Genomic DNA, 14,440 nt, shown 5'->3' with positions numbered 1-14,440 from the left:
CAGATCCACGTCAATGCGGCTGACTCTTAAATGGCCTAGCAAGCCACTCAGTTCAAGAGCAACGAGGGATAGGTAACAAATGCTGACTTTGCCAGCAACACCTACATCCCACATCCCACGAAAGAATAACTTTAAAAAAAATCTTCAGATGTGTGGCTGTGTGTTTCACATAGTATTCCCATAGACAGCAGATATCAAACAGAATCACAATTCAAAAATGGGTTGAAGACATTGAATGATACTCCAGTTAATCTAGCTCACTTACTTAAACAGAACTTTTAGACAGGGCAGGTACACTACCGTTTCCACATCAGTAAAAAAGCAGTTTCTGGTACAAATTATGATGAATTTGTGATACAACTCAGGATTCACATCTGAAACACTTCAAGATGGGCATAAAAACTCTCCAGAGGGTGGTGAATCTGTGAATTCATTGCCACAGAAGGCTGCGGAGCCCAAGTCATTGAGTGTATTTAAAACAGAGATAGATAAGTTCTTGATTGGTAAGGGGATTAAAGGTTACAGGGAAAAGGCAGGAAAATGGGGTTGAGAAACATATCAGCCATGATCGAATGGTGGAGCAGACTCAATGGGCCGAATGGCCTAATTCTGCTCATATATCTTATGGTCTTATGGTCAGTTGGGCAAGTGGGACACTACGGTGTGTTGCTGTTTCAGAAAGCTGGCACAGGCACAATAGGCCACCTCCTGTGCTGTAATCATTCTATGATTCTGGGCCATTTCACATTACTGTTGAGTTAATAATGGGTGCACTATAACTCCAATCTGACACAAAGATACATTCGAAAAGTTGCAAGATTGTCCATGGACCACTAAGTACTTAAGCACACAAGTTAATAAGGCTATAGAAAATGCAAGCAAAGCATTGGGGTTCATTTCTAGTTGGATAACATTGAAAGCAGGGAATTTAAGTTCAACCCATATAGAACATTGATTAGACCAAATTGGTGTACTGTTAATAGTTCTGACCCTTATTATAAAATTGACATAAAGACACTGGAGAAGGTGCAAAACATGAAGAGAGTGATGCCAGAATTGAAAGGTTATACCTGTCAAAAACAATTTAATAGTCTGTGGATTTTTCTCTAGAAAAGAGAATACTGAAGGCTAACTTGATAAAGTTTAAAGTTCATTGTCACAAGTAGGCTTAAATTAACACTGCAATGAAGTTATTGTGAAAATCCCCTAGGCACCACATTCAGGCACCTGTTTGGGTATGCTGAGGGAGAATTTAGCATGGCCGATTCACCTAACCAGCATGTCTTTTTAGTGGGAGGAAACCCACGCAGATGTGGGGACAACATGCAGACTCCCGACTCAAGTCGGGCATCGAACCCAGGTCTCTGGCACTATGAGGCAGCAGTGCTAACCATTGTGCCACCATGCCGCCCTTTCAGGTTATGAAATGGTTGGACAACAGTAGAGAGAAGATGTTTTCACCTGTGGGGGAGACCAGAACTACAGTTCAGGAGTAACTGTTTTATACAGAGATTGGTTAGAATGTGGGACTCGCTGCCGCATGGGATTGTTCAGTTGGGCATTTAAGGGGAAACTGGATCACCTCATGAAATAGGAACAAATAGAAGAATATGTTGAACAGAGTTGGGTGAAGAGGAGTGGGAGGGAGCTTGTGTGGAGCATGAACTCTGGCTTATGGTTGAGCTGAATAGTCAGTTTTAGTGCCTTGGATATATTGTAATTTAACGCCTGATTCAGTGATGGCTGAAATGGACAAAGCCATCGTGAAGCATCAAATTCAGAAACTTTAAAATATTCTGTTATTTGAGACAAGATTTGATTTATTAATTCGGAGCAATGCTCCATAAATTGGTGCTACACCAAAGACACCAATTTTGTTTTCACTTGTTTATTCCATGATGGCTATTTGCATATATATGCACACTGAAGGGAGTTAATGGATGATTTGTGGAAATTCACCTCTCAAAGATGTTTTGGATTTATAGAAATCATGGAATCCCTACAGTACAGAAGGAGGCCATTCAGCCCATCGAGTCTGTACCGACCACAATCCCACACAAGCCCTATTCCCATAACTCCATATATTTACTCTGCTAATCCCCCTGACACTAGGGTCAATTTAGCATGGCCAATCAACCTAACCCGCACATCTGTGGGAGGAAACCGGAGCACCCAGAGAAATCCCATGCAGACACAGGGAGAAAGTGCAAAATACACACAGACAGTGACCCAAGGCCGGAATTGAACCTGGGTCCCTGACGCTGTGAGGCAACAGTGCTAACCACCATTTGTTACTCATTTGTTACTCATGATTTCATTTTGCTTTTGCATTATTAATCTGTATTTTGAGTCTTACATTATTTTCAGCAGCAATTCCGCCCTGGTTATTTATTTGTATTGGAGAGTGCTTTTTCCACTCCTTGTCCTATAAGAGTTTAGCTGTCAGCTGCACATTTCGCCCGCAGCAAGCCAAGTACAGTAGTTACCATGGGAATTCTTTGAACTATTTTTGCCTTCAGATCAAAAGACAAGGCAGAAAGTCTGTTGGGGCCTGGGAACAAGGCCTGGGTGATTAGATCATAGAAGAGGAATGGGTAGACCTGTTGGGGGAGCTTCCAGACTACAACTTCCAATAGGACACATATCAGACACAACTCAAGGTTAATCACCAAACATACCACACATAGGAACATAAAAACTAGAAGCAGGAGTAGGCCATTCAGCCCTTCAAGCTTGCTCGACCATTCATTTTGATCAAGGCTGATCATTGAATTCAATATCCTGATCCCCTCTTCCCCCATATCACTTGATCCCTTTAGTCCCTAGAGCTATATCTAATTTTTCCTTGAAATCAGACAACGTTTTGGCCTCAACTACATTCTGTGGTATGAATTCCACACGTTCACCACCCTCTGGGAAAATTTTCATGGGCAAGACAAGAAACGGTGATTTGGAACCTTGGTGCCAAAGGTGATATGGAATGCTCTTCTTCATTGACAGAGGTATAGAGTGCAAAAGTAGGGATATAATGATGAAACTGTATAAGACACTGGTGAGGCCACAGCTGGAGCATTGTCTGCAGTTCTGATCACCACATTACAGGAAGGACGTAATTGCTCTAGAGAGACTGCAGTGGAGATTTACTAGAATGTTGCCAGGGCTGGAGAATTGTAGCTTCGAGGAGAGATCGGAGAGGTTGAGTTGTTTTGCTTGGAACAGAGATGGCTGAGGAGTGACATGACTGAGGAATACAAAATTGTGAAGGGGAGGGAGATGGTAGACAAGAGGAACCTGTTTCCTTTGGCAGAGAGTTCAAAAATCAGGGGTCATAGATTCAAGCTAAGTGGCAGAAGGATTAGAGGGGACATGAAAAACCTTTTTACACAGAGCGTGGTGGGCATCTGGAATTCGCTGTCTGAGTTGGTGACCCAGAGACAGAGACCCGAAACTCATTTAAAAAGTACCTGGATCTGCACCTTAGGTGCTGTAAGTTACAGGGCTGTGGACCATGTTCAGGAAGATGGGATTAGAAAGGGCATCTGGGCGTCTTTGAGTCAAGATGGGCCGAATAGCTCTCTTCTGTGCTGTATCATTTCTATGGTTCTATGGCAGTTCACAGGACTAAATGTTAGGAGCATTCGCTATTTAGATCTCTCACTTGACTTTCTCATTGGATGCCTCTCCAATATCCTCCCAAATTGCTGAATTTATCAGTCTCAGGTGTCTCTTGGACAGTCCATTCGCCACCCTCTGTTTCCACTAGTTACTGCTGACCTGGCAAATAACCCGCCATTGACCCCTGTGCTCTACCAGTGTATCAGGCACCTTGCGGCAGCAGCGATGGTGTGCATTATGGTGCACGGCGGCTTGTAGGTGTCTGAGGTTCCCAAAAAGCAGCTGCCAAAATTCTCCATCCATGACCACGGCTGGAACACCAAATTCTCCGTTCTCACTTGCAGCAGGAGGGGCACGGACGAGATCAGAGAATCCTGCCCGAGCATTCTTAGAGTCAGTACGGAAACCATACTATCCTCCCTTGGTTTAAAGTTGCGGTGTTTCCTAGCCTTGATATCTAAACTGTGACAGTAGTAATAGCTGCCGTATGCCCATATTATAACAGCAGACCCAAATCATTATTATTTTTACTGATGTTTTAAACCTCACATGTAGAGATCTTCAAAGAGCAATCCTGCTGCTTTGCTAAGCCACCCCTCTTGGGTATGGGCCAGCACTGGGATTTAGCAGCTGTGCATCCTGATCTCTTGCATTATGACCCGGTTTCCCTGAGTATGTGTGGTCACTGTGAAATGTGATACACTCACTGTCACATTAGACATGGGACAGTGAGAAACCAGCAGAGTTGTTACCTTTCTTATTCTCATCTCATTATTGACCTCAATATTTTACATCACTCTCATGAAGTGAATATTATTCACCCCCCACGTTAGCTTCAAGGTATCTTCACTGAGCCCCCTATTTTGGGAAGCTTTCAATGGCATTCCAAGGATGAAAATCTTTGTCAGTATACCCAGTACGGCGTTAGAAACTCGGTTGGAGAGAAAATAAAAAGCACAATTTTGATTAATTCTTTTGCAACAATTCTGTTCCACCTCATTTTTGAGGAACTAACTCATTCAAGGGTAGCTCCTGAAAACAAACTCTTTGGGCTAAATTTTATGGGGTGGAGTGGCGGGGGGGGGGGGGGGGGGAATGCGTGGGGGTGCAGATTGCTCTCCATCCTCCAACCCCAATGTTGCAAGAATCGGCTGGCAGTCTACGCACCAAGAAGAAGCCAGCCATTCAGCCATAACACACTGCCGGCTGGCTAAACAGGCCGCGAATGGGCAGCGTCAGGAAGTCCCCACTCTCCCTCGAGAGCTGCCAGCCAACCCGACTGGCCAGTAGTCCCAGCAGCGCCAACTGAGTAGTGGGCAGTGCCTGGACTGCTAAGTAGCCCCGGGATGTAGGCAACTGTAATAGTCTTACCGAGGCCAGTCTTCCTTCACCGGTCACTCTTTAGTTACAGTGTGTTCGAAATGCCATTCAGCGGCCTCAGATTGTGGGTCAGCCCTGAATCTTCCAACTGCCGGCCTGAGTGGAGCCAGCTGGTTTTAACATGCCCCCACCCCACTGCTCCTTCCCTATTGTGCAAGCCTCCATTCGCCTAATAGGGGAGCTCGTATTCTACGAGACCCAAAGGGAGATCTATTGATGATCCCCCAGGCTATCATAACAGCATCCATTGTATCAGGGCCCTGTTAAGTCAGGGATCTTGGATGGGAAAGGAATGATGCAGCCTGGGAGTGGAGTGGGGTGGGAGGGGCACGAGGGAAGTGGGGTGGCTTGTTTTGGAAGTCAGGCGGGGAGGAACAAAAGGGAATGATCATATCTTGGAGGGGTGCCTCTAATGCACGAGGGGCACACCCATAATAATGTGCCCCCTTTTCCTTCCCACTTGTCCAAAAATCTTTGTAAAAATACGGCCTATCCACTGCTGTCCATCTGCCATGCTAACAGTTGTATGACGTGGGCCCCATATTATATGCTGTTACAAAGCCAGTTGACTTTTAATAGATTATTGAAATATGGCCGAGTGCGCAGCTGCCAAATCCGACGCCCACCCACCAATTGCGTTATGGGGGCAGCTCGGGGGAGTTGCCTGGAAAGTAATGGACTTGTCACTCCTTGTATTTAATGTGCGCCCCCCCCTCACCTCATTACAGAACTTTAAATATTTCATTTCTATTTATTCCCATGAAAGCAAACATTTGTTTTTAATTAAAGTAGTATCACTTCTCTAAAATATGTTGGTCAAAAAAAAAGAGGATAGCCTTGAACCTGAAACAAACTCCAATCTGCTCCATCTCAGTGTATTAACAAATGATTAAAGAGATGCTGTGAATTGCATAAAACGGACTCTGGTGCCAAAATGACTCGAACTTCTGCCATAAGATTCAAACACACATATTTAGTTACGGAATGAACATTGTAAACTTTATTATTTTTAGCAACGACCATCTGTTCCACTCACTATTTGTTGTGTGATTATCTGTGTTAATATTGATTGACCTTGCTCCAGCTAATGGCTCATTAAAAACTGTGTTGTGGAGATACCGTGCTCAGAAAGAGATTACTCTGGCCACACACTTAAAGATTAACCAATGTTGGGGCCATGGTTCAACAAGAAGTTTTAGAATTAAAGTAGCCAGGTATATTGTCTGAATGATGGACATGATGCTAAGTGATGTGTTTTGTAAATCTGCCTTCGATAACATTACTTGTTACATAATTATATGATGATTAATGTTTTTGAGGTGCTTGCCTCTTCATCGCCAGGTTGTGCAAATGTAGTGTGACACCTACTTCTAAAGGGCAGCTCGGTGGCGCCGTGGTTAGCACTGCTGCCTCACAGCACCAGAGACCCTAGTTCAATTCCGGTCTTGGGTGACCGTTTGTGTGAAGTTTGAATGTTCTCCCCGTGTCTGCGTGGGTTTCCTCCGGCTGCTCGGGTTTCCTCCCACTGTCCAAAGATGTGTAGGTTAGGTGGATTGGCCATGCTAAATTGCCCCTTAGTGTCCCAAGGGAGATTAGCGATGCAAATACATGGGGTTACAGGGATAGAGCCTGAGTAAGATGCTCTTTCGGAGAGTTGGTGCAGACTTGATGGGCCAAATGGCCTCCTTTTGAACTTTAGGGATTCTGTAAACCCAGTTTATGATTAGCATTCTGTACTGTCGCAGTTAGTAAATGGAAAGGTGGCACTGCTCAGCTCTGCGGGTCACTAAGTATTGTCAGGCACAAGGAGTAAACATGTAACTTGGGAAACCTCCCTTGTTCTGTCGCAATAACTGTGTTGATTTGTAGTGATTGTCCCTTTAAGGGCCACACAGCAGAGTAAGGGGCTGGGGTTGATTTGGAACTTAGAACATAGACCATAGAAAAGCTACAGCACAAACAGGCCCTTCGGCCCACAAGTTGCGCCAAACAATTTCCTTTCCTTCTAGGCTCATCTATAACCCTCTATCTGACTAACCTCCATGAACCTATCCAAAAGTCTCTTAAAAGACTCAATCGAATCCGCTTCCACCACCACTACCGGCAGCCGATTCCACGCACCCACCACCCTCTGAATGAAAAACTTACCCCTAACATCTCCTCTATACCTACTCCCCAGCACCTTAAACCTGTGGCCTCTCGTGACAACCATTTCAGCCCTGGGGAAAAGCCTCTGAGAATCCACTCTATCAATACCGCTCAACATCTTATACACCTCTATCAGGTCACCTCTCATCCTTCGCCTCTCCAAGGAGAATAGACCTAGCTATCTCAACCTATCCTCATAAGGCATACCACTTAATCCCGGCAACATCCTCGTAAATCTCCTCTGCACCCGTTCTATGGCTTCCACATCCTTTCTGTAATGAGGCGACCAGAACTGGGCACAGTACTCCAGGTGGGGTCTGACCAGGGTCCTGTACAGCATTATCTCCCGATTTCTAAACTCAATTCCTCTATTGATGAAGGCCAGTATTCTATACGCCTTCTTAACCACAGCCTCTACCTGCGACACCGCTTTGAGTGTCCTATGAACCCGGACCCCAAGATCCCTCTGTTCTTCCACACTGCCAAGCGTCTTACCCTTAATATTATATTCTTCCATCCTATTCGACCTGCCAAAATGAACCACCACACACTTATCTGGGTTGAAGTCCATCTGCCACTTCTCTGCCCAGTCTTGCATCTTATCTATGTACTTGGTGGATAATCACCCCAGGGAATGGAGTCCTCTCTCAGGCAGATGGACATGTAGGGACAAATGTAATCTGTGAGAGAGCATCATTGCAATAAAATAACCATATACAGTGCAAGACTAGACCATTCATACCATCTTAACATGTACCTCTGGTAACTCAACTCAGCTGGCCTTTCTTAATTTACTACTTTATCAGCAAATTATTCAAATATTTATCACCTCTTGAATAAAGATTTAATCTCGCATCTGTTTAAGCATCTAAAGTCGACTTTGTGTCTTTATTCGCTGGTAACGGTTAAAATACACAGATTTGTACAACACTTCAAGGTCACTAGAACAAAGAGACACAGAGACAATTTCATTTAGTTTTGTAGCTACTTAGACAATAGTAAATACTTGCAATGCATAAACCAAATACTCACTATCTGTTACTTTACTTAACTTAAGGTTGATTTCCACTTGCACATGAATGGATTTACCTTGTATTAAGTTGATCTTTCTCGACACCCTAGCTATGACTGTAACACTACATTCTGCACTCTCTCGTTTCCTTCTCTATTAACAGTATGCTTTGTCTGTATAGCGCGCAAGAAACAATACTTTTCACTAAGTGTTAATACATGTGACAGTAATAAATCAAATCAAATCAAAAACCTGGCCAGGATTTTTCACATGGATATCAACCTTTCTTCTTTCCAGATGTTGTCTCTCCCTCCTGTGAGCTTGTTCCCTGAGTTCACCACACTGCCCACAAGCTCTTTGTTAGCATTCTTACAACTCAAAAAGTTCCTTGGCAACCGGCCAATGAATTGATCAGAAACCCAATTGAATCGTTTGATTAGGCCAATCAAATAGAGCCAGCACAGAGATTCTAGACCCGCGAGACCCCATCATGCCCCCTCACGCCAGTGAGGCCGGCTGCTGAGCTCTAGGGGTGCCATTGCACAGGCGCCCTGATCTCCCTACATAATGGGAGATCTGTCACCTCCCCACCCCCACTTCAGATATCGCCACCCCCCCCGATCACTGCCTCAGTTGATCACCCCACCTCCGATTGCTGATTTGCTCCCCTCCCCCCCCACCCCCCACTCCTGATCGCCACCCCGCCATTCCCACCCCTCTATGGGTTTACCCTTGCCTTGCCTCTGTCTTGGCCCTGCACCTTCAGGCCACGCACCCCATCAGGTCCCACTCCCTCAGGCCCCAGCCCTTTGCACTGCCCTGTGTCTGGTGGGCAGTGCCAGGGTGCCAGTCTGGCAGTGCCAGGGTGCCAGTCTGGTAATACCGGGGTACCAGGGTGCCAGGCTGGCACTGCTCCATGAGCAATGCCCGGCCCTGCCCCCAACCACCTAGGGGGTTTCAATGGCCTCCAGTCCCACCGGCAAGGCTGTCACGTCTGGTCCCCATTAGTGAGGACCATCTGTGATCCTTGCTCGTGAAGACCTCAACTAGTGAGGAGGCTTCGGTAAGATGCTCTGTCAGAGAGTCAGTACAAACTCAATGGGCCAAATGTCCTCCTTCTGCACTGTTGGACTTCTATGATTCTAACAACTATAGCTCTTCATATTGATTTCATTCACATCTTATGGGGTAAGCCACGTTTCTTAAGTCAGTGTGAAAAAAAAATTCTCCTATTACATATAATTCTGTTTATCTAAATATTCTTCCAGCATTTTATATTTAATGCTTCAAGCAGTCAGTGAAGGAAATGGATACCATTCTTTAATTTAATCCAGTCTTTTTAGCCATCATTGACATTTATGATGATAGCGTTTATTTGCTGATATATCAAATCTTTTCCCTTGGACCGGTCTCCAAGTTCTGCTTGTCCTCTCAAATTAATTCATTCCTGAAAAGGTAATTACATTGGGCAGGGGGTAGTGGGCAGAGACCCATTCCAATGGTGAAAACGTGGTGGTGATTTTGATGCCCCATTTGATTTTGCCACCTCAATGCAGCTCGCTGCTCCTTAGCCCCCTCAAGAATATCAGCGATTAAGCTCTTGGCAGGAGGTGCCAGGAGGAGGAGAGGACTTTGACCCTGAGCAAGGCCGGTCTAATGGGAGGTGTGGTATTTTGGGGAAGCCAGGAGAAATAATCCTAATCCTTTGAAAATATCACTGTTTAAATTTTATCTGACCATTTCCTAATCCGATTGTCTGTACTCTCATGAAGCAGAGTTGTAGGCCCAGTTTATTGCAGAGTCGGAATGATTCTGGAGCCATTTAAAATGGGACCAGATTCCAGGATTCCCATCCCATTCCCAGCACCCCCCGTTTTCACTGACAAGGAATAGGGTGTGAGTAACGAGTCTGCGATTCTCTCCCAATCTGGGTAGTTACATTGCGAGGGTTGGGTATCTCTTATCACCTGCAATCTTTGTGGAGTTCTCCACAAAGGGCAGCTTCCCCATGACTTGTGTTCACTGTTCATTACAGTTGTCATATCTGGTTGCCTCTGTTGTAGATATTGCAAAACCATTGCTCTCTTATTTCACTTCACTTTAAACAAATTACAGGATGGTGGGGGGGAGGGAGGTGGAATTAAGCAAGCTGAATGACCCTCAAGAAATTAAACCTAAAATTGTTTAGAATTTCTGATGACTCTTAAATGATTTTCTTTTACAGCGTCTAACAATGACACCTCTGTTTACAAAGGAATGTTTGCCATGATTTGTCCCGATTTTGTCATCTTGATTTAACGTTGTAATTTAGGTATTTCATTATTGTGGTGTGTTTACCCTGAATTTTAGTGGTGGAGACAGTAGCGCAGCGGTAATGTCACTGGGGCCAGAATTCTCCCACTGCAGTGAACGGAGATTTGGCTGGGTGCCGAATTCCCCGACTTTGCTGCAGCGGGAGCATGGCATGAACGGCTGGTAAGATTGCGCCCTGAGTCTCAGTAATGGTGACCACAAAAACATTAATGATTGTTGTAAAAATCCATCTGGTTCACTGGTGTCCTTAAGGAAAGGACATCTGATTTTCTGGCCTCCATGTGACTTCAGATCCACAACAATTTGGTTGACTCTTAACTACCCTCTGAAATGGCCAGTTCAAGAACAATTAGGGATGGGCAACAAATGCTGGCCTTGCCAGTGGTGCCCACATCCCATGAAAGAATTTTTAAATAATTGTTGGGCCAGAGGAATTATTACTTTGCATATAATCAGGACTGTCTGATGCTGAATTTTATTGCCCGTAATAGAATTTTTAAAAATTCATTCATGGGATATGGGCGTCACTGGCTGGCCAGCATTTATTGCCCATCCCTAGTTAAGAATCAGCCACATTGCTGTGGCTCTGGAGTCACATGTAGGCCAGACCAGGTAAAGATGGCAGATTTCCTTCCCTAAAGGACGTTAGTGAACCAGATGGGATTTTCCGACAATTGACAATGGCTTCATGGTCATCAGTAGATTCTTAATTCCAGATTTTTTTTATTGAATTCAAATTTCACCAATGGCTGTGGCAGATTTGTACCCAGAACATGAGCTGAGTTTCTGGATCAATAATCTAGCGATAATACCACTAGGCCATTGCCTCCCCTTGCTGTTAATGCTGCAGCATTAACACTTCTTACCTCCGAGAGTACAAAGTTCAGGCAAATGTCATAGGAGAAGATTGAATTCAGTTGTTGCAATTCTGCCCAAGTCACCTAGATCATTCAAGAACGCCTACTGTAATTTTTCTGATTCTGGGTTTTAGAAGTTTACCTTTGATGATCAAAATGGTTGTAATCGATTATCATGCAAAAAAGCTTGTGATGTTGAAGGCTTTTGTAACGTACGCAGGTTTCTCCTGATCATCAGTTTGTTGGAAATTTAATTAATTCTTCTCTTGCACAGGTGAAAGATCAGCGGTCCAGTGATGTGAAAGGGAAGCAAAATTTAAATATTAAAGAAATAAAGTCCCAACAGAAGAAGAAACCTCCCGACTTCACAGGTAGGCAAAAATATCTTGTCGGTGCCACATGCCACAAAATCAGGAATATTCCACCTAATATCTCCATCTTGTTTTCCCAGAGTCATCAACTCAGAAGGAGCTAGACATTTTCTCTGACCAAAAAATCCAGAATTTAAATAAAGAGAATGCGGGCAACTTGAGTGACTTTGAGGAACAGAACAGTGTCAAAGACCTAGCAGAGCACAAAAACTTAACATTACAAGAAAAGCCATTTGAAGAAGATGTTGGAGTCTTCGGACCTCAACCTTCCAGACCAGCAGAGGGCACCACCTCCACTATTGGCCCAGAGTTTGCTGAAGCCATTTCAGACAGTCACATTGGTGACGGCAAGAAGGAAGACACAGCTGAGAAGGAACAAAGTGACATAAAGGTGGATGAGACCTTTACCGCAGTGAAGAATCAATCGGGGATCAACGAGCAAAATGATGAAAGGACGGCAAAGAACGATGTTATGCATGACAAGATAAGAGATAATAGGATCCCAGAAATATTGCAAGAAAAGGAGGAGGATGAAAAAGTTGAGAAAGACTTTGTGACTGAATCAGAGCCTGAAAGTGAAAAGGAGGAACTAATAGGTGAAGAAAATGAAGAAACAGACAAACATGATGTAAATGTTGATGAAACCATTGAAGTGGTTGACAATACTGGTCTTGAAAGCACAGACGTAGAGCCTACTATTACTGAGGGCCTCAAAGGGAAAGGCATAGTGTCACAACTAGAAGAACCTGTTTGCCATGGCAAGAACTGCACTGTCTTGTTAAACAGGTAATTGGTTTCATCAAACAAGATTATTTATGGGTTTGTACATTTTCAGAAAATCGTATTTCTGGTGAGTAACCTGAAAAGAATGAGGAAACCCAAACAAGTACCTCAGAGGAGCAAAATACTGTGGGAGGGATGAGTTATTTTCCATTTGAGGTATTGGTTTTTCTCCTTCTCCGAGAAGGGACATCCTATTATTCTGGAATCAGAAAATAGGTACCTGGTTCCTCAACCCCGAATTAAAACTACTTCTGGAAGGGACAATAGTATCTAAATTGCAGACATTCCTTAGTCTCTCATGTGGTTGGGAAGTAGTACCTCTCATTTACACAATTTCCTGTTCCATTTCTGAAAGAGGTTAAAAAAACACATCCAATTGTTTTGAGATGATGGATGAATGAGGGGATATTAATTAAGATGGCAAATTTCCATTGATGTTATTCATAGTGAGCTGATGGCCTTTTGTTGTCAGAGGGAAGCATTGGGGTTCAGATGTGGGAAATCAATGCGTATCTCCACTGAAGGGGTTTGGAAAGAACTCAGTGTCAAGGAATTCAACACAACTTTCTTGTAAAAGAGTATAATTTTCTGAAGGAGAAAAACAAAAACCCGAATGGAAAATAATCACCCTTCTCAGGGGCTATGAGAGGAGAGGTTGAATAAACTAGGATTGTTCTCACTGGAAAGAAAGAGGAGGAGGAGACCTGATAGAGGTCTACAAAATTATGACAAGATGGATAGTCAGAACCTTTTTCCAAGGGTGAAAGTGTCAATTACAAGGGGGCACAGGGTTCAAGGTGAGAGGGAGAAAGTTTAAGGCAGATGTGCGAGGCAAGGTTTTAACGCAGAGTGTGGTGGAAGGCGCTGCCAGAGGAGGTGGTGGAAGCAGGCACAGTAGCAACATTTAAGAGGCATCTGGATGTGTACACAAATAGGAAGGAAAAAGAGGGATACGGATCACGTAAGGGCAGAAGGTTTTTTTTTAGTTAGGGCATCATGATCAGCACAGGCTTGGAGGGCCGAAGGGTCTGTTCCTGTGCTGTAATTATTCATTCTTTGTTCTCTTTTTTCAAAGATTAGTGTCTGGGGATTTGGACTATGCCCCTCCCCCAGGATGGGCGCACCCACTCACACCACACCGCCAGGATTGTGCGGCTTCACTTCTGCTGACAACTCCTGGAATAATTCTTGTAGGGTGGCACAGTGGTTAACACTGCTGTTTCACAGCACCAGGGACCCGAGTTTGATTCCCGGCTTGGGTCACTGTCTGTGCGGAGTCTTTACGTTCTCCCCATGTCTGCGCGGGTTTCCTCCAGGTGCTCCGGTTTCCTCCCATAGTCCAAAAGACATGTTGATTAGGTGCATTGGCCATGCTACATTCTCCCTCAGTGTACCTGAACAGGCACCAGCGTGTGGCGACTGGGGGATTTTCACAGTAACTTCATTGCAGTGTTAATGTAAGCCTACTTTTGACACTAATAAATAAACTTAAACTTAAAACTTAAATTCCAGCTGGAGTTGGCAACCCTAATGCTGAAGGGCTTCACTTGAATAAATAATTTGGTAAGTTCAGGAATTCTTTCAACATTCCCCTTACAACTTCAATAACAATACAGCGCTTCCAGAACTGACTATTGATAACAATTATTTTCTTGCCCGACGAAGGGTTATGAAAGAAAATACAGCTATTTTGACAATTTAACGTTTATTATGGAATATGCACGAAACTCAGTTTCAAAATTTCCAAGTGCAGAATTTAATTTGCCACTGATTTAACATGATAGACTTGCTAAATTAACAACCCCTTAAACCTTCTTACCTGATCAGCAACGTGATCGAAACAAACATAGACACTTTACCTTGTTCTAATATTTTACACAAACCTGCTAACTACTATTTGCTCTCACTGTCATCAAAATTGGTTCACTGGCAGGTTTAGTTTTAGGTAATTTTCCATTCAT

At 44.0% G+C, this 14,440-nt stretch overlaps 1 protein-coding gene across 7 annotated transcripts in view; it reads left to right on the top strand.

Moving 5' to 3' along the window:
* mylk4b (myosin light chain kinase family, member 4b) overlaps positions 1-14,440 on the top strand; it is a 105,934-nt gene that overhangs the window by 53,834 nt on the left and 37,660 nt on the right. For all 7 annotated transcript variants that reach the window (XR_013495546.1, XM_078198584.1, XM_078198573.1 and 4 more), the window contains exons 2-3: positions 11,600-11,696; positions 11,777-12,482. Coding sequence is in view for 6 of the 7 variants with exons in the window: in XM_078198584.1 (XP_078054710.1) it covers positions 11,600-11,696; positions 11,777-12,482 (803 nt within the window). In the remaining variant the exon portion in view is untranslated. The remainder of the gene's footprint in view (positions 1-11,599; positions 11,697-11,776; positions 12,483-14,440) is intronic.

This window comes from Mustelus asterias, chromosome 2 (genome assembly GCF_964213995.1).
Source record: "Mustelus asterias chromosome 2, sMusAst1.hap1.1, whole genome shotgun sequence".
NCBI classification, from domain to species: domain Eukaryota; kingdom Metazoa; phylum Chordata; class Chondrichthyes; order Carcharhiniformes; family Triakidae; genus Mustelus; species Mustelus asterias.
This window is presented reverse-complemented; position numbering and strand designations above follow the sequence as displayed.